We start from the raw sequence: 26,361 nt of genomic DNA, 5'->3' as shown, positions 1-26,361 counted from the left end.
AGTTGAGGATTCTTTAATGTCCTATCTTATGAAGTCGCCACCTCCGTACGTACAGGGTGCCGCAGCTCCTGTGGTTCCTCCTGTACCTATTCTTCCACCTAACCTCCCTTTGCCTGTTCTTCAACCTGCACCCGTTCCTCCGACTGTTCCTGCTCCTTTGCCTGTTGCTATCCCTACTGCTCCTCCGCTTCCACATACTCCTGCTCCCGCTACTGCTCCTGTTCTGTTAACTCCTGCTGTTGCTACTGTTTCTACCCCTTCACTTGTTAGTCCTGTGTCCTATACTTCTCCCTCTACTCGTACTCGTACTACTCCTCTTGCGGCTAGCTTCTTTCATTCGCTCGGACCTGTTCTTGGGTCCGCTGGTTCCGATGGTCCTCAGAGACGTAGTCAGCTTCCTGGTAACAGAGAACGCGCTTCGCTATACAATATGGCGATGGGTTGGATGACACATCCTCTTAGAAATCCACCCCGTGTCGTACTCGACACATTTTGTCAATTCAATATACCTACCCAGAGATTTGTGTTCGAGGAAATGTGTAAGGTCCTTCGCGATCAGATATCGGCTGATGCACCTGACGAGGTGCTGACCGCTCTGTCTGATCTACAGCTACAGTTCTCGACTGGACTGATAGTGGATACCAACGTTCGACGTGCTGTCGAGCGGTTGCTATCTTTCCGTCCCACTCCTATACCCCAAGCCTTGTTTGTTGAGGATATTGAAAGACAGCCAGATGAATCTGGTCAATTTCCTATGCGAGAGGTTCCACCAGTGTGGATGCCAGCTAATCCTGGGGCGAACCCCCTGGTATTGGCGCATTTCCAGAGAGTGTGGATACATCTCCCATGGAAACGATCAGAAGTGTTACAGGTGAAGCAATCTTTGCCTGACCCTCGCAAAAATCCTACAGGGTACTATAAGGAATTATCGCAGCTTGTAGATGCTACGATAATGAATCTTGCCGATATTGATATGCTGTTCGGCAATGTCGTACCGCAACCGGTATGGGCTAAGATTCGTCAGGAAAATCATCCGAATGAATTAGGTGGTGCTTGGGCTGCCATTGTAGCGGCGGATGGTCGACAAACTGGTGGCACTAAACCCGAGCAGTTGATTGCTGATCTTCCGCAAAGAATAATAACGTTAATGAAAACTCTTATGCCAGCTATGAGGGTGAACTGGGACAAATTGTCAGCTTGTAAACAGAAGGACGAGAGTGTCTCCGACTTCTTTACGAGGTTCGAAGAGGCATTCATTGACCATAGTGGACAGGATATGGGTACTGAGGGTGGTCAGCGGTTGTTCGTGGATAAATTTGTTTCAAACTTATTGCCCGATTTGAGCAATAAATTAAAGAATTCAGAAAGTGCATGGGCCGTTTCTACCTCAGCTCAGATATTGGCCACAGCGCAATATTATGAGAATAGAGAAAAGGAGGAGAACGACCGTGCTGAAAAGAAAACGAAAGAGCTCAAAACTAAAGTGTTGCTACAGCAGGCGTTTCCTCCGCGTTCGAATCAGAATGCACCCCAACAGAATAGATCGCAGTCGCAATCGAACCAATCGCAGCCTCGTAATGACTCCTCCTCCCAAAGATCATCGTTAGGGTACAATCAATGTGCTTATTGTAGACAGGAGGGACATATCAAATTCAATTGCCCTGTTCTGAATGATCGCAATAGTGGTAATTCATCTAAAGGAGGTCGTGGTGGCTCGCATCAGGTATCACGCGGTAGGGGTCGTGGTGCTCAGAATGATCGTTCTGATAACTCATCTAATTCTAATAACTGTTTCGACCAACGTGGATCATCGCAAGGACGATCTGCGCAGTATAATGTAGACGATTATTACGTTGATCAGGGAACTGACGACAGTAATTACTAGGACAGCCACAGACAAGGAGAGGGAGTGGTATCAGTTCCGGTTGATCAGAGAGGGCCTTACGTCGCAGTTGCTACATCGGGCGTCGTTGAGCCTTTTCTGTTGGACACTGGTGCAGCGAAAAGTTCCATTAAGCATTCGAAACTCCCTGGCGCACCTTTGTCTGGCTTAACAAATGTTTCCGTTGGATTCTCTGGCGCCCCCGTTAGCAATCCTGTTTCGCGCCCTTTGCCCCTTACAATTGGGCCTTGTGAGCTCCAAGCTCCGTTGATTTTGACTACTGGTTGTGGTGAAAATCTCTTGGGCCTGGATTTGATTCAACGTTTGTATGCAACTCTGTATTGTTCTCCTGCGGGTGTAAAGCTTACGTTGGGAGAGAGGGTTGTCTCTCCTATGTACTGGTCTCTCGATAAGCTTCCACCGGAATTGAGTTCTCTTCCTGTGTCTTTGTGGGCAACAGGTCCCAATGATGTGGGCCTGCTTGACATCTCCCCTTATGTTGTTCAGTTGAAATCTAATGTGCGATTGCCACGTATTCCCCAGTACCGTATCTCCCTTGATGGTGAACGGGCACTGTTAGCGATTATTTATGATCTGATCGAGAAAGACGTTATTGAGGAGACTCGGGGAAACGTGTGCAACAGCCCTGTACTGCCCATTCTTAAACGTACTGATCCTTCGAAGCCACCTGTTTATCGTTTTGTTATCGATTTACGGGAGGTGAATAAAATTGTGATTCCTCAGTTCCCCGTTGTGCCTGACATCACGGCGCTACTGACTCTGATTCCAGCTTCTGCATCGTGGTTTTCGGTGATTGACTTGAAGAATGCGTTCTTCAGCATCCCGATTGCAGAGGAGAGCAGGGACCTTTTCGGTTTCTCTCTTGGTGGACGTAGCTTCCGGTTTAAACGCGCTCCTCAGGGCTACTGTGAAAGTCCATCGATTTACAGTCAAGCCTTGAAGGGTCAACTGGATGCGTTTAGGTTGCCGGCTGGTGCGGCCTTAATCCAATACGTCGATGACCTATTGGTGGCTGCTGATACTCAGGACATTTGCAAAATTGCTACGGTGTCGTTGCTGCAACATCTCTGAGTTAAATCACAAGGTGTCACCTTCTAAACTCCAATATTGTTGTCAAGAAGTAACCTATTTAGGTCACTTATTGTCAAAGGAGGGAAGACGGTTGACCCCAGAGAGAATTGCTGCAATTGCACGAATGGCTGTGCCAACAACCCAAAGAGATGTGCGTGCCTTTCTAGGTATCACGTCGTACTGCAGGCAATGGATTCCTAACTTTTCATTGCTGGCGAAACCATTAGTGGCTCTTACGTGCAAGGATGTTTCAACTCCTTTACCATGGACGGAGGAATGTCAGAAAAGTTTTTCTGAATTGCGTGATTCATTGTGTTCGGCTCCTGTGTTAGGTATCCCTGATTACAGTAAGCCGTTCACACTATATGTTCACGAAAGGGAAGGTTGTGCTTTGAGTGTTTTAACGCAACCTTTTGGTGGTAAGCAACGTCCATGTGCATATTTTTCCTCGGCCTTGGACCCGGTAGCTAGAGCATTGCCGAGTTGTTTAAGAGCAACAGCGGCAGCTGCGGTGTCCATCCGACAATCAGCAGGATTGGTCATGGATAATTTGCTTACGGGGATGGTTCCGCATGCAGTTGACACTCTTTTGAACCGTACAAAAACTCAGCACTTGACGAGTGCGAGATTGTCTGGGTACGAGTTGACGTTGCTGGCAAGTCATATCCAGATAAAACGTTGCAATGTTCTGAACCCGGCGACTTTGTTACCAATTAGCTCCGAGTCAGATGAAATAACAGAACACGATTGTTATTTGAGGACAGAAGAGGAAACAAAGGGTCGAGTGGACCTTAAAAACACCCCATTGGAAGACCCAGATGGAACGCTGTATGTGGATGGTTCATGTTTTAAGTTGCCGAATGGCGATGTGACTACTGCTTATGCTGTTGTAACGTTGAATACTGTTGTTGAGACTGCGAGGTTAAATCAGAATTCTGCCCAAGCTGCAGAGCTGATCGCTCTCACTAGAGCGTGTGTGTTAGCGAAAGGGAACCGTGTGAATGTGTTTACCGACAGCCAATATGCTTTTGGCGTCGCCCATAGCTTCGGACGATTGTGGAGAGAGAGAGGTTTTCTGACATCGCATGGTACGAAGATTCAGCATGGCCAGCTTGTGAATGATCTTTTGGATGCACCGACGTTGCCTAAGCAGGTAGCGATTGTTAAATGTAGTGCGCATCGTAAGGTGACGGATGATGTTGGTCGTGGTAATGCGTTTGCGGATGAGATTGCTAAGGAGACTGCACGGAACCTTAGCACTCGAATGTATGTGACGAGTTCGGTTAGGTGGCCTGCAGAGTCGAGCATGTGTGAAGACACTATTGAGAGTGTGAAAGAAATTCAGAATGAGGCCACCGAGACTGAAAAGACGAAGTGGAAAGAAAGTACGGGAAAGTTGGATACAAGTGGTTGTTGGATTGATTTATCGGACCAGAAAAGGTGGATGTTGCCTGATGCGTATGTGCTGGCCGTTGTGACAATGGCGCATGGGTTAGCACATATTAGCGCGAAAGGTATTTGTAAGCTGCGGTCCCCTGTGTGGAAGAATGATGGTATCACGAAATGTGCTGAACGTTTGGTTAAGAACTGTATGGTGTGCATGTTGTACAATCCTGGTAAGGGAACCCCAACTCCTCCTGGCAGTTTTGCTCCCCCTTCATGTCCCTTTGAGGTGATTCAATTGGACTTCATCCATATGGAGCGATGCAATAACCTGAAATACGTTTTAGTTGTGGTTTGCGCATTCTCCCGATGGATCGAGGCCTATCCTCTCAAAGACAATACTGCTTTGTCTACTGCGAAAATCCTACTGAAGGAATACTTTCCTCGGTACGGAATGCCTAGAGTCGTATGGTCAGATAACGGAAGTGAGTTTGTGGGGAGTGTGATGAAGAGTGTGTGTAAGGGCCTTGGAATTAATCAGAAATTCCACAGCGCCAATCATCCCCAGTCAGCTGGTTTGGTTGAAGGGTATAACGGCACCCTTAAACTAAAGCTAGCAAAGAATCAGGCTACGACTGGTCTCTCGTGGCCTGACGCTTTACCCTTAGCATTACTGTCAACTAGGGCGACTGTACACTCCCGAGTAGGGCTTAGTCCCTATGAAATAGTGTTTGGTCGTCCTGCGAATGTTTGGGGGGTTCCTAGGCCAGGTGTGTTCTGTGATCTTGAGTATCCAATGTTGATCGATTATCTTCATGACTTGACTGCTAAACTGAGGTTAATTCACCAACAGGTTTACGAAGCATTGCCGACGCAGACGGAGGGTCCAGGCCACCAGCTCCAGCCCGGAGACTGGGTGGTGACGCGGAACTTTTCGCGCAAGAGAAATCTGGAGCCAAGATTCACTGGACCCTACCAGGTTCTCCTTGCCACGAGGACTGCTGTTCGTCTTGAGGGACGGAAGAACTGGGTGCACGCCACCCACATGAAGAAAGTCCCTGAGGTGAGGAGAGGCATTGCAACAACTGAAACCAAAGGATTGCCGGCGTTTGTACCTTTTAGCGACGCACAACCTGTCGGAGAATCCTCAGTGCAGCAGAAAGACACTGTTGAACATTTGTTATCAAAAGACTCAAGATCAGAACACTCAACTGATCAGCAGGACGTCGTCTCTTCAACAGACCCTTTGTTTGACGAGCAGACACGTCCTGGGAAAACCCGATACTTTTTGCGATCTAGCACTAAAGACTAATAAAAGATCCTGCTTTGATTCATTGACAACTGCATTATCCAGTTTTCCGTGATCAGTTTGAACATTCGTAGTATTGTGCTTATTCTTGTATATATACATTGAGTTTCGTTCCTTATACTTTTTGCTTCCACAGCTGAGACATTGTTTTCGCATATATATATATATTTGTGAAATAAAGGCCGTAGGGCCGCGCGTGTACTTCCTTCTGGTTAGCAGGTCTTGACACTAGGTTAAAGACCGTTGGTTCCTGGGAACTCCTAGGGATTGACTGCTGCTACACGGAACGAAGTGCGTCAAGAGACGTTGCGGACGGTCGTAGGGGATGGCGTTTTCGAAGCTGATGGACTTGGAAGAAGCTCAGGCACAAAGATTCAAGTTACAACAACTCAGTCGTACCAAATGTTTTATATTCCAAATGTTTGTATTACTCTTGACTGTTTCTGCATTATTGGCGGGTGGGGTGTACTACATGATGTCTTGTTTTCTATCTCCTGTCATACCTACTCCTACACCTGATCCTAAACTTACCACTGTTGCATCTCCCCATTCCTTTCACATCTTACCCGAGCAGGCTAGACGTGCAGAATTCCGCAACAATTCCTTTATTCAGCTCCTTCACCAGCATCAGTTAGTGGTTAACACTACTAATTGTTGGGTGTGTGGGTTGATGCCACATACCACGGATAAGGGAATTCCATATCTGGTGTTACCGTATAGTTCCCAAGGGTCTGCTCGAGCATTTCAAACAATGTTTCGACGCGCACTAGGCTTCCACCCCATTCGAGAACCACGTTCCCCCTACTCTGGTCCTAGCTCGTATCAAAAACCTTTGTCTATAGCAATAGAGGACTTAGATAGCGATATCTATGATCCCTCGCTTATTCCAGAAGAAGAGGTACAAGCCTACAGGGTCCTGAGTAGAGGCGAGTATAGTGTGTTCACTAGTGAAAAACAGCTTAAAAGCTCGCCTCCGATATGGGTCGTACCACACATTGGTAATTTTTGTCTAATGGGTCGTGGCCGAAGATCGAAAGCCCGACTTGGAGAGAGTGCTTGCACTGAAAATTACATTCTGCCGATGGTCTCGTCTCCTGTGTTTCTGGCTGCCAAGGGTACATACTTTATCTGCCATGATCGTGCGTATGCATGGTTGCCCTCTGACTTCATGGGCTCATGCTTCATTGCAAATTTGTTGCCTCCGACGTTCACTGTAGATGCAGATTATCACAAGACTAGAGTTGTGAGAGGCGTAATTAGCGAAGAGGATACTGCCGGTCAAGAGGCAGGAGACTTTTTCAAGGGTTTCCTCCCGTTTTGGGGACCTATGGTTAATAGTAGGAACCTGAGACAGTCGACTCGAGTGGTAGAATCGACAGCTAATATTACTGCCAGTGCCCTTGGTAATCTCACCACAGAACTTCAGGCGGATAGACTCATGACGTTACAAAACCGTATGGTTTTAGACGTGATCTTAGCAGATCGAGGTGGGGTATGTAAGGTGATCCATTCGAGCTGCTGTATTTTCATTCCTGATAACGCTCCGACCGTTTATCAAGCCATCTCAAAGTTGCATAAAATCTCCGAATCCATACACGTGGATGTAGGGAATTGGACGCTACTTGGGTGGTTTTGGGGCCTGATGTCGACTTGGGGTTGGAAGATTCTGATGATCATCGGAGTTGTCGTGGCGTTCCTGTTCACGTGTTGCCTTTGTGTGCAGTGAGGTCCTGCCTTATGTGGCCTTTGTGCTACAACGTGTATGAGACAGCCGCCTGTTACCAATGGAACTCGGTTGGACAGAGCTATGCTACAGCAACATCTAGATGGTCTGATGAATATCGAGTATGATTCCGACTAGTGCTTGCCTACATGAGGGCAAAAGGAGCGTCTGAGGTTCCGTGACAATTGTAAGTGGTGTTTTTGACTCGCACAAATATAGTCGAGTCTGGTAACTATGAACCGCAAATGACGAGTTTAGTGGATGTACGCAGTTTCGCTGTGCTAACCTAAACCGTTCGTTTGTTACGTGGGTATTTCTATCTGTACCCACGGGTTCCATCTTAGATACGGCATCCATTTTGTCTCTTGCCCTCAAGTAGCCAGCGAACGGACGTTGTCCGTTTCGCGACCCTGGGATTCCCAAGATAACTGCGGAAGACACATGTCCTTTGCGAGTGTCTTTATGATGAGGGGGATGATACTGTAAGGCAGATGGCGCCGCTCGAGGCTCATCTTGCCGTATCGGCTTATTGTCTCAGCCGTGCATCTCATTAGGCACGTCCCTTTGATGCCTGTATCTCGTGTTTCCCGATACCTCCCCTTTTACACCCTTTCCGATCTCCCCACTGTCTCCATCTTCCTCTGCACCTGTCTTTGTTCCTATTCCGATCTGTTTTATTGTTGATTGGAATGCACTAATGGTGGGAAGATGGGTTTTTACAGTTGGGAACCGCCAAATGTTTCCGCACTTATGTCCCGGACCTTGTGTGTATCAAAGTGACCAAAGCGACCCCTCTGGGGGATAATTGTGGGAACCGGGTCATAAACTTGTGTCCAATGTAACTATGGGAAAATCGTGTATAAAAGGAGCGATCCGCAGAACCAATTTGAAGCAGTCACTCTGAACTACACTTGTTGTACTTCCGTGATTTCTGTGTTTCCCTGCAGCAAATAAACCTTGAATCTTTGACGCCGAAGGAAGTGTCCCGTGTCTCTGTGATTCGTACGCCGGAGCAGGTTACCCACGAAGGTTTCAGGTGTTGTGCCCTGGCACCGCTGGGTTCTAAATAACCCAGTCCTTCAGAGAGTCCGATTTAGAGATGCGAGGCTGCAGAGGAGTTTCAGACTCCAACGCAGAAATGAAGGGAGGCAAGCAGAAGTGATTTGCTGATGGAGTGAAGAAGAGGGCAGACCTGGGAGAGCAGAACGTAGGCAGATTAGATGTAGGTTTATTTCCATTCTGACTTTAACATCCCCAAGCTTTGTGCTGTGACTAACTGGGTTTGCCAAGCCTTGTTTGCTCTGTGCATTATTTCTCTTCATGGGAGATTCTGCAATTATTAATGATTGAAATAGCTTAATGCAAAGCTCCCTCTTGCTTCTAGAACCTTTCATGAGTTCCTACTGACATCATTTGTGTACCATTGTAGGAATTTTTTCCTTTATGGAAAGCGCTTATTGCAAATTATGATGCATTGTGCTAACTTCATTTTTCGGTTATCAGTTCTGTAACTTGATTGATAGACTACTGAATGAAGTCAGATTCTTATATTTGGATTAGAAAATAAATCCCTTTAGAAGTACTCAACTCTCATTGGCTAAAATGTTTATTTGCATTTTATTAATTGCTCATGTTTATGTAGGAGCTCCCTGGTCATAAACGGTAGCAAAGATCCATTGACCTTAAACGTAAACAAGAGTAGCGGTAATCAGAGGTAAATGTGCCACATTTCCTTGATTTTCCAAAGCGATAACTATGGGATTTCTGCTCCAACAGGATGGTAGCAGAGGTAAGGTTAAACACCTTGACCACAAGGAGCAGTTTAGGTTAATGCCCCAAATGGAGCTACAAAAAAAAGTTAGAATAAGGCCCAAGTCACAAAAAGGCCTGACTCGAAATGCCCAGAACCTGAAGACTGGCAAAGCGGCATTAGACGGCGGTCCGAAAAGGCAGTTACTGAAGTGGTGAGTATTAATAGGGAGCAGTGCATTTGCGGTTATTGGATTTCAGTAATTGCATTTGGGGTAATTGTGTTGGATTAGATCATGGGTTGCGGCAATGGAATTTGCAGTAATTTAATTAGATTAGATTGTGGTATGCAGTAATTCCAGTTGCGGTAATTGCATATGGAGTGTATTAGATTGCAGTGATTTGATGGTGTGATGTCTTGCGGAGTTGGGATGAGTAGAGTGATTTTGGTTTCAGGCTAAACACACGTGGTCCATGTGATATTAGATTAGGTTTTATAAAGCGCGTAGTCACCCGTAAGTATCCCAGCGCTAAGCTCCACACATTGAGGGCCACTGGGGCGGGGGGGAAGTCAGATCAGGGGAAAAGGTGCGTTTTTAGCCGCTTCCTGAATCGGAGATAGTCTGGTTCCGTTCTAAGGTCGCGGGGTAGAGAATTCCAGAGGCGGGCAGTGTTAACAGAAAAGCGCCGCCCACCCGTACACACCTTCTTGACTCTGGGGATGGTGATAAAGTATTCCTGATCGGATCGGAGGGCTCTTGGGGCTTTGTAGGGCCTGATAAATTTTCTCAAAATAGGCGGGCCTTTGCTTTGTAGAAGTCTGTGAGACAGACAAAGAACCTTGAACTTCACCCGCTCTCTTACTGGCAGCCAGTGGAGGAGTTTCAGGGCTGGTTTGGCCGAAGCTCTGGCCAGAGTATTGGTAAGGATCAGAGCTGCGGCGTTCTGGATCCTCTGTAATTTGTTAAGGGTTGCCTCGGGAGCGCCTAAGTAGATGGTGTTACTGTAATACAGCCTTGATAAAATAAGGCCTTGGATTAACAGTTTCTGGGAGGCAGAAGGAAGTAGGGGCAGAATCTTCCTGATTGATTTGATGAGCCCGAAGCAAGTCCCCGCGATTTTATTGGCTTGCGTCTTAAAAGACAGATCTTTTTTGAGCCAGATACCCAGGCTTTTAATCTCAGACTTGGGGGCAGGGGGATCACCCAGGCAGGGGGGCCAGATGTTCTGCGGGAGGGAAAGCCCCTGCTGGCCAAGGAGGAGAATATCTGTCTTTGAGCCGTTAAGTATTAAAGACGAGCCATTCATCCATCCTTGTATTTGTGTCAGACAGTTGTATAAATCCGAAGGTTCTTGGTTTGGGTGAGACAGGGACACCACTAGTTGAGTATCGTCAGCGTAGCTGACGATACTCACTCCGAACGGATTGACAACCTCCTCCAATGGGGACATGTAGTCATTGAATAATGTCGGGCTCAGGGATGAACCCTGAGGCACGCCACATTGGAGGGGGGTTTCGGGGGAACGTGTGTCATTCTCCCAGACCTGAAAGGATCGTTGGCTAAGGAAAGAAGTGAGCCAGGTCAGTGCAGTGCCCTCCACGCCGATATTCCTAAGTCGATGGATTAGGAGCCGGTGGTAACGGTGTCGAAGGCCGCACTGAGGTCCAGGAGGATCACTGCCACTGATCCTCCCGCGTCCAGAAGTGCTCTGGCCTCTTCAACCGCTGCGAGAAGGGCGATATCAGTGCCCTGCCCTGGGCTGAATCAGTCTGCGAGCACCTGAGCAGATTGTAGTTTTCCAGGTACTGCGAAAGTTTTTTATTCACAAGCTTTTCAGCAATTTTGCTGGTTCTAGGGAGATTGGCCTGTAGTTGGCCAGATCCAAGGGGTCCAGGGAGGGTTTTTTCAGTAGCGCTTTGATGACAGCCGCTTTCCAGCTCGAGGGAACAATTCCCTGTAGCAGTGAGGCATTAATGAGATGGGTGAGGGGAGGGACGATGGTCGGGGCTACTTTTTTAAGGATGCGTAGCAGAACAGGGTCCCTAGGAGATCCGCTTTTGATGGTGTCTAGCGTGGTGGCGACCTCTTCGGCTGTTACTGGTCCCCAGGAGGTTAGCCGGGGAGAGGTGGAAATCGTATTGGTTCCATCTTCCTCGCTAAAATTAGTAGGAGGAATGGAGACAAGGATTTTCTGAATCTTTTCCTCGAAGAAGTTGGCCAGTTTAAGGCATTTTTCTTCATCTGCTTTGGGGTCTGGCGGAGTTCTTGGTCCAGAGTGAGGGGCTTTAAGTAGTTCTTTTAAAATGATAAAAGTTCCCTTGCTGGAGCAAGAAGTTTTTTATCCTCTCCTGGAAAAATATGCTTTTAGGATTACGAAGGGCGTTCTTGTAATTTTTTAAGGAGGTATGGTAATCATCCTTCTTGGCAATCGACTTGTCCTTCCTCCAGGAGCGCTCCGTTTTTTAATATTCTTTCCGTAAAAGATTGAGCTCCGGAGTGTACCAAGGGGCAGGGCTCACTGTTTTGATTCGCCTGAGGGTGGTAGTTTTGGGGAGAAGTTTGTCCAATGAAGAGGTAAGCCAAGAATTGAACTGTTTATCAGCATTGGCTGGGTCTGAGATAGGGGAAGGGAGAGAATCCCCGAGAATGGTGATCCATTCGTCTGGCACAAGTTTGTGCCAGCGCCGGTCGGTGACCCGAGTTTTAGTCTGTTGGGTAGGTGGAATGGGGAAATTCCAGAAAATGGGAATTAAAAAGTGGTCTGTCCAGGGAAGGGGCAGGGGAGAGCTAGTGGTGATGTCCGTGATGTTGGTAAAGATAGGGTCCAGGAGGTGCCCCTTGTCGTGGGTAGGTCCTGCATTAACCAACCGGATGACGTGAGGTCACGAAGAAGTTCGGACGCGGTTAGATCTGTAGGGTCTGATATGTGTAGATTGAGGTCACCCACGAGAAGGAAGTTGGGAGAGGAGGATGCTATCTGAGAGACACTGTCAACAAGAGCACTAGGGAATTTCCCTGGAGTTCCCGGCGGGCGGTAGATCAGCAGCCCCGAGAGGGAATAGACAGGGGATATTTGAAGAGCGAAGTGGCAGCTCTCAGTCTTCAATATCGGCATTACTAATTCTGCAAGCGAGGTGTTCTCTGTGGATTATCGCAAGGCCGCCCCCTCTGTGTAGGGTTTGAATTAGGTAGCCTGGGGGTAGGGCGTTGACAATGTCAGCATCTGACCAATCAGTGAGCAAAGTTTCTGTAAGAAACAAAACGTCAAGACCATGATCCTGAATCAACAGGTTATGGGCGTGCTTTGGGAGGGACCGACAATTGAGAAGGGCCATCTGTGGTCCAGAGTTACCAGAGGTGATGGTATCAGGGTTACACAGTTCACAATTAATGTAAGGTTTACCTTCTGCATGGATGTAGCTACACTCCGGATTTTTTTCCAGGTGGAGAGCAAGGACCAGGTCATTCGTGTAGACCAGTCGGTCTTTTGATGAACTGGGCAGAGTAACTGGGCCTGGGTCCGGCTAGGCCCGTACGGGCCCAGACGGGCTTGCCTTAGGCGCGCCTTCGGTGCGCTGACGGCGCCCGTCCGCTGCGCGTATGTGGAAAGCACATCTTTTATAGGCAGAGGGGGCGTGGCCTCGAGCGATTGGGCGTGGCCACAAGACCGGCTCACTCGCTGATGGCGTCCAAGAGAAATAACAATCCCGCAGCAGCGTTTATCTCGGCTGCCCGGGTGAATCCAGATAAGGAAAGTGCCCCAAACGAAGTGCAGGCAAGGGGGGTGGTGAGTTTTAAAAAACAGATTAACACAATTTTTAAAAATTACGATGTTTAGCTGCAAAACGCTCCCGGCTGTGCCTCAGGAGTAAGATCTCTGAAGAGCTTGCAATCAGCTCGATTAATGATTTTGATGTCAGGCTCACCGAGTAGTCTAAGATCCCGGGATAGATTTGTGGTGTAGAAGACACCCAGTGTCATCATTTTCTGACCAGTGTTTGGCGGAGCCGTGAAGCGCTGTAGACGACCCATTGGAGATAGGGAACATGTTTGATAGAGTAGTGTGGGAAGCTAGTTCACAAGGGCAGACCACAGCGATTCGAGTGGCCAACACAGGTCATGGGTCACTGTACGTGAATGGGTTTGAGCGAGAGGATCCCATCGATTAGTTAACAGGACTGTCCGGCTGTTCGTGGGCAGATGGTCTGAGGTGATTGTCCGGTCATTTTGCAGACAGCTGCAAGAGTTGAGGCGGACAATTACTTGAGACTGTCCATGCGTTTCAGACAGTCTGTTATGTGTCTGTCCAGTCGTGTAGTGGACAGACAGTTACTTGATTCTATGAATGCAGTGTGTGAATGTGTAAGGAGGAGAATATTAAGGAGGGTGAACCGCTGTTAGGAAGAAGTGACATCAGAGTGTGCCGCACTGTGATAGGTCCATTGTGTGATTACCGTATTGAGATTGGTTGAAAGTCTTCATAAATTTACACTAACAGGATTGGAGGGAAAAATGTGACTTTACTGAATTGAGTCAAAACATTGGATTGAAATATTACAGAAATGAAATTTTTAAAGGTTAAGACTATTCTGAGAGGTAAATCAACAAGTTCAATGTGGGTCGTTGACGACGAGACCCCACCTGATGGAACGCCTGCACATTTTCTGTTAACGAAATTGGGTTTATTTTCATGTTTAAGGATTTGCCAATGGTGCAAGGTTACTGAGAAAGAGGGTCCGTTGAGTTTTCCAAAATATGGTACTTTTGAACTGCAATTTATTGACAGATTAGGAGAAATGTTACCTGAAATAAAGTCACCATCTAGAGCAGAACAATTTGAAGCTTCAAGCTTGTGGGAAAAGACAGCACGAGATCAGGAAAGAGGACAAAAGGGTAAAGGATCAGATACAGGAGAAGGAAATTACGGATGACAAAAAGCCTTAAACCGATAGTGATTTAGGGGAGGAAAAATTGAATGCATTTTTAACTGATAAGTGTACCAGCAAGTACAACAGTGGCTACGGCTTCTGTTGAACCTAGAGAAATACAGATTGAGAGAACTTTACCAACGTTTCAGATTTCCCCACCACTTCACTATGCAGACAGTGATACCTCCAGGTGTTACTGCTTCAATTATTTCGGATTTGGTAAAAATAATATGAACTGTTGCTGCACAAGCAATTGGTAGATCAATTTTGACTGTCCAAATTAATATGATCAACACAAGAAGCTCAAAAAACTGTAGAAGGAGTAATTGCATCAGGGTTTACCTAAAAATATCAGAGTTCACAGCTTATAGAACAGAAACTTCCTCAAACAGTTCAAGCATTAAAGATCAGAGTCAGAATTGATTATTTCTTCCAACCCCAACATTCTATTTCCAAAATTTTAGTTTGTCATGTTTTGTAATGAATCCACAACGCCCTTTAACTATGCGACTGAGTGTCCAAGTGGCATGAGTGCTAATGAAGACCTTGAAAACTGGATTAGTGCATATCTATCACGTTTTGCAAAAGAATAGGCGTTTACTTACATCTATCAGCCCAGTAAAGTCGCGCTCCATTATCCGCAAACACAAGCCCAACTGGCATTTTCAGCTTCTTCCACAGAACCTTCCTTCGGCTTCCGTCCATGGAAGCGCATTCTATCTTTGGAGCATTCTTTTGGTCCTCTGTGCCCAAGTCAGCATAACACATGACCCCAGTGGGTGGGTAGAGCACGAGAGCGGACGGGCTGTGGAGTCCATCGCTGACCAGCACACCTGTGTACATGCCATTGAAAGTGGCAACCTGAATGTATGGCTTTCGGGTACTGATCCAGTACATGTTGCCACTCACCCAGTCCACAGCAAAAGAGATTACTGTATCGTCCACCATCAAGACTTTTTTCCAGGACATGGCACCAGAGTCCTTGAGCTTGGACAATCCAATATAATCCCCTTTGGTGACTGCAAAGTAAAGAGCCCGCTCCCGCACAACGTAGTCCAAGGAAGACATCACATTCACGTTGTTTAGAGGGATACTGTTGTGGTCTGGTAGATATTTCCTATTGGAAGCGGGCAGTTTTCTCAAATAAATCTACAAATAAAAAGGAAATATACCAGTCAGTCACAATTTAGAAAACAATTGGTATCCGGAAAAATCAGAAAACATTTGTAACAATGAGTATCAATAACTTACACCTCGATGCCCAGTTCTAGATTAATTCCACGATTTTCAATTCCTTTTCGGACATTCCACTTACTTACCATTCCCTTTCGAGTGAGATTTTGCAGGGAAAACTAGGCGTATTAATTCTGTGCGCATTCTGCTTTACTAATGCTTGCTACCTCCTTGACTTGGCTGTAGCAAGACCTGATTCAACCCTAGGTGGAGTTCAAGGGGATAGCTAGTCCTGTGTCTTAGCATAGTAGCACTTTTGAAAGTCTCTACCAGGCCTTCACTACTGCTCTTGAACAGTTCTACCAGGCATTTAGTTTCATCACTCTACAAGCTGGGGCTCCATAAGGCCAAGCAATGTATCGTGAGAAGACACTAGACCTTGGCCAACAAGAGAGGGAAAGCAAGAGGCTAGGAGGAGAGCATTGCCCCCTCACAATCCCTGTAAAATTTTAAAGAATGACAGTTTTTCGTAGTTAAGACTTTGCTTATATTATCAATACAGTGACGAGCAGCACACATCGATCAGCACACATTGATGATAGTAACTGTTGGTCAAGAAACATGGATTTCTCCCCTCCAACAGTATTCAGGAGCGGGGCTTTGCCATCTGCAATACAGTGGGCCTGCTTGTCCTGTCTCTGGAACGAGTTGCTTCAGAAACACCCAACAGGTTTTGGGTACAGTCTTCAGCCATGCCCTGCACTAAGTGCCCATGCCGCCAGATCCCTGCGGGCAAGCCCTGATGCTCCTGTTCAGAATACCCACTGGGCGCTACTCAGTCTCTACTTGACTCAGTGTTTAACAGTGCTCAGCACACTGCAGGAGAAGGCAACACATTAGAATTCCAGAATACTACTTTCACCTGTCATTACACAATCTGCTCTATGCAGTCATAACTTGGAGGTGGGTGATAGGTGTCGGCAGGTTTAGGAGTGAAAGACCATCAGCAGAGGCATCCAAACCATTTACCAATGTAATAATGCTCTGTTATATCCGGATACACAGCCAGAACTGCACACATGCCATTCCTCCTGCCTATGCATTAAATGCTACTTTCCTCACTTAAATTGAACTCTGCAGAACTGTGATGCCCTTCTCAGTTTCCCTTCCTCATCAAACCACACAAGAAAGGGCCTTCAGCCACACGCAGCGCTTTTCACATGGCATACATTAAGACTACCCAATGAATCCTGCCTGCAGGCAAACACGCCTAAAGGGCATGTCCTTCATCAATGCTCTGTACAGTGATGCTTTCAACACCTTGTCCAAGGAAATCAACGGCTGACCCATTGCCACTTTCGGATTCATGGGCCTGGCATGCATTCTTATTACAACTTCCAAAAGGCGAGGTCCTCCCACATCTTTTGTCACCGCAAGACTCCTTTGGCTATACTGAGAGGCTACTGAATGTAGTACAAAGCGCTATTGACCTGCACCCATGTCCATCAGGTGGCTTCAATAATGCTGTGCAACCACTACCAGTCATTGCCACATGCCACCGCGCCACTCAGGGTGTCCATCATCCATATCCTGGGTTGTTACCCTTGCACCATTGAATTTGGTCACTGGAAGGAGGTTTGCGTTCTCATTAAACAAGAATTTCCTCTTGAAGTTTAAATGGAAATTGCAATTTGGGTCCTTTCCCATAAATACCACACATTTCCAAGACCAGACCAGCAAGGACATTTTATTGTTCAAATGTTTTGTTCACATTTATCATATACAGTCAAAGTTATAAGCAATTCAAATAATAATTTTATGGCTACAAACAGAAGACTGCACCAAACCTAACTGCCCCTGGAGACAGATCAGGCATCGGTGCACAATGGTTCCAGAGTAGAGTTCGGATTAAGTGTAGGTTTAGCGTTATAGGGCAAAGGTGTTTTAATTACACACCATTTCCCTTGAAAATATCTGTATAATGTCTGAGAACTGTTAGTGAACCCATAATATCAACCAGTTTTCTATCTGCAGTAAAGTTTTCTCTAATCTAACCCCTAGGGATAAGAGCCCACCTTTCAGTTGATATCTTGCAATGGTCTTAAAACCATTAAAAGATACACAAGCCAAAACAGAGGATCAGGTTGGACTTTGCTTAGAGGAAATGGGGGTTTCAAGGATATGCTGGGCTGAAAGAGTAAAGCACTGAAATACAGAAAGCAGGGACAGGAAAGGAGATTAGAACAGTGAGATCAAGGCGGGAGAGAAGAACAGCTCCGCTAATTACTACAGTGCAAGCAAGATCCATACATCAGCAGTGGAAAAAGGATGGAGAGCAAATGAAAGCATGACAATGCTAGTAAAAGGTGAGACTGAGAAGTGCAGGAGGGAACAGGATTAAGGGTAAATTTTAAGCAGAGAATGTTAGGGGGGAGGAGTTTAGGAGAAGCGCAAGAGTGAAAACATGGTATGGAGAGGAGTGGATGGACAAAAAGTAAAGAGGGGGAAAAAAGCAAAATATAGAATTACTATGTAAAAAACAAAAAAAAGCAGTGGTTGTGTCAGGGAAGATTGATTGACCAACGGTATTCAGCAGGACAGAATAGAAGCAAACTGGTGTGTTTGTGCAGAATACACTGTATATATTAGGGGGTTTTAGCGAAGCTTGCGCTGACGCTACAACATTTTCTGTTTGAGTAAGGCACACAAAAGCTGGGATCTGGAACAGAACAAACTGCCTGCTGGAGATGATCATGAAGACACAAGAAGGATAAGCTGTGTAGGACAAGTTAAACTCGTGGAGACAGTGCTACCAGTGAGATCTCCGTTTGCACAGAACCGGTTGCTAAATCACAAGTTTATTGAAGGATTGCTGTTACATGGACATCTGCTGTTCCCACCATCTTTCCGGCTGCCAATTTTTGGGAGCTACGAATCTGAAGTAGGTAGACAGGATGGTGACACTTTAAAAAGGTGGAGTTAATATGTTGCAATCATAAGTAGTATCTAGGCTGTGCACTTACCTGCAATTTACTTTGGTCTGCCTTTCAGAAATGTACTGATCAACTCTGTGTAAACAAAAAAGTTTTCCTTTCTGTGTTATTCACTATAAATCGACTCAAGACCTTGTCATACAGTTTAGATAAACCCTTAAGCATATACCGCCACACACACATTTTCATATGTTACCTTGATTTTTTTTAAAAAGCTGGCATTTAGTGCCTAAGTTCATAATTTTTTATACAATCAATACAATATTCATGATGTATCCAAAATTGTCAGAATTTAACAAAACACACAATGTACATTATATTAAAAACAAGTTGCAATTAAAAAGAAGTCCTTTTGTCGACGCGTTTCGGAGTCTTGTTCTTATTTTGTAAACACCTTCCTCAGGACAGGTCAATATTTAAAAAACATCAAATCTGAAAACAAATACATACAATTAATGTTTGGAAGATTTATGCGGATTTTCCTATACTTAATCTAGATTTTATAAGTATCATGACAAGATCAAGAGAGTCTTACTTTAAAACGTATATATTAAGTTTTTCAAGTTATCATTCGTAGTTGACCAGTAATAAACTTTTGGTCCTTCTTCCAGGGGTTCAGCGGGACATCCTCCTGTATTTAGAAATAGCATAGATAGGCTCTTAAGCATGGGCCATCTATTGGTAATAATCACTCATCCCTGTTACTCTTTTTCCAACTTCGGTAACTAGTTAGACTACTTACGTTTGTATCAGTATTTTCATCACATGATATTTTTTTTATTTTTTTAATGCAGGGGCATGTTCTTTGATACTTTTGCTCCGGAGGGGAAACGATTCCTCCTTGGCTATTTTTTTCGAATTCGCACTTCTCTTTATGGTGCCATTTTTCAATCCTCGGTGTACATAATTAGAAATGCACCTACAATTAAAGGAAGGTTTCATCAATCCTTCCATATATCCGTCATTTCGTTATTGGTTAAAAATCTCAGCATCCTGACTAGGTGTTCATAATCCCTTTCTGTTTTTACACTATAACTATCTTCAGTTTTAGTTTAAAGTTTGGGTGTGTTGACAAGCTTATTACTCCCTCTATACCCCTATTACTAAAGGATCAGTTTGGATCGTCTAGCGTTTCTTAACTTGTTCGAAACAAGCTTCTTGCTACCCATGTTGATTAAGGAAAGATTTCAAAAGTCTAACGCTTAAAAACCGTTGAAACCATTTTCTAGGGAGGAGCTCCAAAACAAATAGTTCAGGTTGTACACCTAACTAAAAGCCCACACACGCCTAAGCTGATTATAGTCTCCCGAGCGTGTTGGCGTATTCCTTACCTGGCGTTTAAGAGTGATCGTCAGCGTCGGCCACCTCCTGGGTCCTTAATGGCATGACTGCGGGATCCTCACTACGCCTATATATATCCCCCGCCTAGTTTTTTTAATTGAACAATTATACTGATTAATTGTATAATCGGTTGTCATTCTCATATTCGTAATCACGCTTCCGCATCACGTGATTTATCAGCGTACATGCGCATCACCGGATGTTTATGTATTTTTAACTTGCGCCCGCCATTTTAGTAGTTCTAAGTTCATATAATGACGGTATTGTTATATTATAGTAATAAAGGTACCCCAAAGTGCACGATAGTGGTGCTATTAATTCAATCACTCACATTCTGGACTTAGCCAGTATTATTTAAACTATTCGATTTCGGGTTTGTGAAACACAATCAATAACGCTAGATGATCCAAACCGATCCTTTAGTAATATGGGTATAGAGGGAGTAATAAGCTTGTCAACACGCCCAAACTTTAAACTAAAACTGAAGATAGTTATAGTGTAAAAACAGAAAGGATTTATGAACACCTAGTCAGGATGCTGAGTTTTTTAACCAATAACGAAATGACGGATATATAGAAGGATTGATGAAACCTTCCTTCAAGTGTAGGTGCATTTCTAATTATGTACTCAGAGGATTGAAAGGTGGCACCATAAAGAGAAGTGCGAATTCGAAAAAAATAGCCAAGGAAGAATAGTTTCCCCTCAGGAACAAAAGTATCAAAGAACATGCCCCGGCATTAAAAAAATAAAAAAATATCATGTGATGAAAATACTGATACAAACGTAAGTAGTCTAACTAGTTACCGAAGTTGGAAAAAGAGTAACAGGGATGAGTGATTTTTACCAATAGATGGCCCATGCTTAAGAGCCTATCTATGCTATTTCTAAATACAGGAGGATGTCCCGCTGAACCCCTGGAAGAAGGACCAAAAGTTTATTACTGGTCAACTACGAATGATAACTTTGAAAACTTAATATATACGTTTTAAAGTAAGACTCTCTTGATCTTGTCGTTATACTTATAAAATCTAGATTAAGTATAGGAAAATCTGCATAAATCTTCCGAACATTAATTGTATGTATTTGTTTTCAGATTTGATGTTTTTTAAATATTGACCTGTCCTAAGGAAGGTGTTTACAAAATAAGAACAAGACACCGAAACGCGTCGACAAAAGGACTTCTTTTTAATTGCAACTTGTTTTTAATATAAGTTACATTGTAAGTTTTGTTAAATTCTGACAATTTTGGATAGATCATGAATATTGTATTGATTGTATAAAAAATTATGAACTTGGGCACTAAATGCCAGCTTTTTAAATAAAATCAAGGTAACATATGAAAATTTGTGTGTGGAGGTATATGCTTAAGGGTTTATCTAAACTGTATGACAAGGCCTTGAGTCTAATTATAGTGAATAACACAGAAAACTTTTTTGTTTATACTGTTTGGATTTCCCAGTCCTTTCTGGTTTATGGGAAACTCTCTTCTTTGAAAAGACTGATCAACTCTGTGGACTTATTTCTTCACCCCTTTTTCCCCACGACAAACAGATGGTTTAGGGCTCTATGTTGAAATGTACATTAGGATAAAGGTTAGTCCATCACAAAGCATGATACGGGCCTGAACTGGCGTAGCCCTCCACAGAATCCATCAAATACTTCAGCTCCCTCCAAGCAAAATAGACCTAGTCATAAAACAAGGTACCAGCCCAGGTACTTGCGAATACCCACACCACACACATAGTAGTTGTAAATGTCTTTATTATGCTGTGTTTCAGTCCGAACTGAACATTCTAAGCCTGCCTTCAACTCATCACTTCAACACCTACGGTGTACAGTGGAAACTAAGGGAGTTCCAGCGCTCTTTTATTTACAAGACACTACATCTCCCGCTTTGTTAAATAAAAAGTTACAACTTTTCAAAGTAGAACAATGAAATACCTGAACAGATGACCATAGATATACCGCCAATAATAATTCTTCAATTAATAATCGTGGCACCTGAATATCACATCCTGATTGTGTCACTGGAACTGGTAGTCAAAGTGTCTGATCTGCACAGGTGAGGTGGAAGCAGACAATCATTAACAGCCTGACAGGAGGCAGTCCCTACATTGACAGATGCATGGTGAGTGATGGGCCACATGTCGAAAATATGGAACCTCACGTAAGGAACTTCCAAGCTTCCAAGGATGATGGGCAGTCACCATGTGTCCTTTTGTTAGAGATGGTAAATGGTTCAACTTCAAAAGAAGCATCAGACTTTTTCTAGGTTGTCTGACAAGCACGCAATCTCCCTCTTGAAAAGTTAACATCTGTAGGAGTGTAGGGTCTGCATCCTATGTTTACCCCCACTTTTTACTGTGATTCTCTGGTTTTTCGACTTTAGTGTGGCTGTGGGCCTGCCAATCTGACCCACAGCCCAGCTGTTCTTTCTCTAAATTGATACCATGTACTTTCGGTACATACCCGATTGGTTACTGGGTCACCCTTGTGAGCCCCTAAATAGTGTACCATAGGTACCCAGGGCATAGGTGCACCTTTGGCCTACCAGGGGCTGCAGCATGTATTGTGCCACTCCTGGTTTGCCTTACAAACTGACACCACAGGTCTGTTCACACAGCCTGGGTAAGGTGGTGTAATCACCCCTTACTTAGATATAGTATCCCTATAACTATATATACATATAGATACATATACACCTATAAGTCACTCCTATGGCAGGCCTTAACAATCCTAGTGGCAGAGTGCTTGGTTTTATGTGAGAGGGTACCCTAGCATGAGCTGAGCCCCTCTGCAGCTTTTGGAACCATTTCCTTATAGCTGATCTTTGATATAGCCATACCATATACTCTTAAGTGCATTATATTTCTCGCGGTTAATGCTAACTTTGGTTTTGGCTTTATCAAAACATGTTGTGTAAGGTGTCAAACACTTTGGAATACTACCCCCCCGCCCCCAACAGTTCTGGCGGCGGGGGTAGCATTCCACCCTTCTAGAGGGAGAAGACATGTAGTTATTGGTTTATCCAGTTAAAGTTAAACAGAGCCTTTGCATCACAAAATGGATGCTGCTGCCACAGACACGAGTCTGACCTCCTGCTACTGGATGAAACTCTGGCAGGGGAGGTCTGGACAATAGTTTTCCTGTCCAGGGAGGGGCTGGCACCGACCCAGACAGGCTTTTCGTGTATTGGGGCACACAGCCCCAGCTCTGGTGCAAAACTGGACAAAGGGAATGGGGTGTAACCACCCCCTTCCCAGGTCCACCCATAGGAGGGACCTAGCCAGGTAGTCCAGCCCCCATCCTTAGTTTAAGTATAGGAGCTGTGTCTAGGACTTTAGATTACCATGGACAAACCTTTTGAAGACATATGCTGGACCTTTGACGTTCCATTCTGACTGGAAGACGGAAGATTTCTCCCTTGTGGTCAAGGAGTGACCACCCTGTTCAAACAGGCACCAACAGCAACTTTGCTGGTCTGCATTTTCGAGGCTTCCGCCAAATCCGGAAGAATCTGCGACACAGGACACAGACTTCCAGACATCTGACCCCAACCCAAAACCACAGCAAAGCTGAGACATGTGGCAGACACGAGAGACGTGGGACCGGAACTCCTGCATTTTGCAAGCTGCACTCCAACGAGGTATCTCGAAGTTGTGCTTTGGGGTGCTTGAAGCCCCAGCCCCGACCACCATTGCACCAAAGCCCAGGACCCCACACTCCGCGAGTAGTCCGTGGGCTCCTCTTTTGCATTTGAGCATGACGCGTGTCATGGTTTCTTGCCCGTTGGCTAGTGAGCCCCCTGAAGACCTTCCCTTACAACAAACTTGCTTTCCTGGTTGCTCGCGCTTCCCTGCAAAGGAGAAGCGCCACAGACCTTGCTATTCTGCAACAGAGCCAATCTCCACATCCTGCGTGGGTTGCGGTTGCCAAGGCTAGTTGGGTCCAATCCGGATACCGACACCGCAGTCAACTAGATCCATTGTGGGACAGCTCAAATCCAGCGCCTGGTCATCGTCTATTTTATTTATTTATTTATGTTTTTATAAAGCGCCTGAATCAATCCCCGGAGGGATATCTTCGCGCTTGCGCTCCTATCTGATTGACTCAGTCATGATCATATACTGATAGCAAAAGTGTTTTAGGACTGGGTGAATAAATAGGTTTTAAGATTTTTTCTAAAGGATTCTAGGTTGGTGATTTGCTTCAGCATGGGGGGGGAGAGAATTCCAGAGGACAGGGCCTTTATAGGAGAGGGCGCGACCTCCCCGTCTAGTTCTTCTAAACCTTGGGACCTGAAGTAACTGGTGACACCTGGAGCGTAAAGTGCGTCCCGGGGTGTATGGTACAAACTTTTCCTTCAGGTATTTGGGTCCTGTGCCAAACAGATATTTGTGTATTGTACATCATGTCTTGAATTCTATGCGTTGCCTTATCGGCAGCCAATGGAGCTGATGAAGAAGAGGACGAGAGGGGGTTCTAGGTTGAGCATTCAGGACCATCCTCGCCGCAGTATTTTGGACCACTTGCAATTTTTTTAGTTGTTCCTCGTTGGCCGCGATAAGCAGGCCATTGCAGTAGTCCATCTTACCGATTACTAACGTCTGGACTAGTGTTTTCCTATAGTTATCGGGCAAGAATGGAAAAACACGCCGTAGCAGGCCGATAACGCGGAAACATGCTCCTGTAACTTGGTTGGTATGTTCTTTGAGTAGGAGTGCTTTGTCCAGACGTACTCCAAGATTTTTAACAACTTGTTTCGGGCTGGGAACAGGTCCCAACTCCAAAGGCCACCATTCTGGGGACCATAGGAGAGTAGCCCCACCGAACAACATGACTTCCGTCTTAGCTACATTACACTGTAGGTAATTTCGTGCCATCCAGTCTGACACTGCTCTCATCCCATCTGCAAAAGATTTTTGAATTGGGGGCGTGAGGGTCTGGAAGGGGAATAGGAGTTGGGTGTTGTCAGCATACGACATCGGGGTGAACCCGTATTTTCTTACAATGTACGCCAAGGGGGCCACGTACACGTTAAAAAGTGTGGGGCTTAGACATGAGCCCTGTGGCACTCCCTTGGTGAGCTCCCTTAGGATGGAATTATGGGAGCTCAACTTGACTCCTTGTAGACGACCCGAAAGAAAGCTTTCCAGCCAGGACAGGGCCATGCCTCCTATGCCCACCTCCCTCAAAAAGACCGAGAAGTATTTCATGCGACACCGTGTCGAAGGCAGCGGATAAATCTAACAGCACCAGAATCGTTGATCCCCTCCATCCAATGACATCCTGATGTTATCGGTCACTGAGATGAGGGCCGACTCGGTGCTGTGATTGGGCCTGAATCCAGATTGAGAGTGGTCCAGGCCCTCCGCTGTCTCGATGTAATTCGACAGATGGGTGTTCATATGCCTCTCGGTCATTTTGCTAAGGTATGGCAGGAGGGAGATGGGTCGGAGGTTGGAAAGGTCTGTCCATGGAAGTGCTGCATTCTTCCGGATAGGGTTCACCACCGCTTTTTTCCATTCCCCAGGCACGTGTCCTTCCCTGAGGGAGTGGTTTATTATATCTTGGAGTTGTGGTCCAAGAAGAATACTCAGGGGGGCCATCATTTTAGCTGGTAGGAAGTCGTTGGGGGATCCTGACTTTATGTGGCTGATAAGGGAGGTAAGCTCTGATTCACCGACTGGTGGAAAGGCTGTCAAGGAGACATTTCTTTGTGTAGGTGGAGGAATGGGAGCACAAATACTACTTTGATGGCTGGGAGCCTTCAATATTTTCTCGTAAATCAAGTTGATTTTATTTTCAAAGAACAGCGAAATGTCATTGCATAAGGATTGAGAGTAGTCGCCTGGGCTGTCACAGGCTGTCGGTTTTACAAATGCTTGTAATATTTTGTATAATTACTTGGAGGAATTGCCAGCCTCTGCGAGTTGCTGAGCGATGCTATTCTTCCGTGCCAACTTTATGTTCTTATAATAATTGGACTGAGCTTCATGGTGTGCTCTGCTATTTTCTTCTGTACGTGCTTTCTTCCATTTTTTTCTCTATCTTCCTACAGCCCTGCTTCTCTGCTCTCAGTGCCTCGGTGTACCATTTTTCTTGTTTACTTGCAGGGAATTGTTTATGCAGCTTCAGGGGGGGCAGTTTATCTATTGCTACAATTATGGAATCATTAAATTTAGCTAGGGCACCCTCCACATCATCTGTTGTCATAAGGTTAGGTTTTTCCCAGACCCTTTGTAACTCCTCCACCATTACCCTGTGCCAATATAGACGCCATACTGGTGGATGAGAGTTCTTATTAGGGCGTTTGTCCACTTCCGATAAACAGAATTCCAGCAAGAAATGATCTGACCAATCTAGCTGGACGGTGGATTGGCACTGGATTTTGGTGCAGTTTGAGAAAAGCAGGTCTAGAGAAAGGCCTCCCTTATGTGTGGGTCCGTTGTTCTGCAGCTCCAGACCTAAAGTGGACAGGTCAGCAAGTAAAGACTTAGTTTCAGGAAGCTCTAGGAAATCTGTGTGAATTTTAAAATCGCCAAGGAGCAAAAAATCTTCATTGGCTCTAAAGTGAGGAGCTAGAAGCTCCAGAAGAGAAAGAGTAAAACCTGAGTTAGGTCTTGGTGGGCGATAAACTAGCGCTCCCTTCCAGGACGCTCTTGTGGCAGTAATAACTAAAAACAATTATTTCCATATGTGGACTACATTTTTGTTCTAAGACAGTAACTTTCAAATGATCTTTGTATACAATGGCTATTCCACCGCCTACTTCATCTGGACGAT

At 45.3% G+C, this 26,361-nt stretch overlaps 1 protein-coding gene across 1 annotated transcript in view; it reads right to left on the bottom strand.

The window, feature by feature from the left end:
• Positions 1 to 15,213, bottom strand: part of LOC147665628 (low-density lipoprotein receptor-related protein 6-like) — a 174,911-nt gene extending 159,698 nt beyond the window's left edge. The window contains exon 1 of the mRNA XM_086949634.1: positions 14,674 to 15,213. Within this exon, the coding sequence (XP_086805760.1) occupies positions 14,674 to 15,136 (463 nt within the window). The 5' untranslated portion in view covers positions 15,137 to 15,213. The remainder of the gene's footprint in view (positions 1 to 14,673) is intronic.
• Between the last annotated feature and the right edge of the window lie 11,148 nt (positions 15,214 to 26,361).

This window comes from Lissotriton vulgaris, unplaced genomic scaffold (genome assembly GCF_964263255.1).
Source record: "Lissotriton vulgaris unplaced genomic scaffold, aLisVul1.2 SCAFFOLD_1027, whole genome shotgun sequence".
Taxonomy (NCBI): Eukaryota; Metazoa; Chordata; class Amphibia; order Caudata; family Salamandridae; genus Lissotriton; species Lissotriton vulgaris.
Note: the sequence above shows the minus strand (reverse complement) of the source record. Positions and strands in the feature narration are given on the sequence as shown.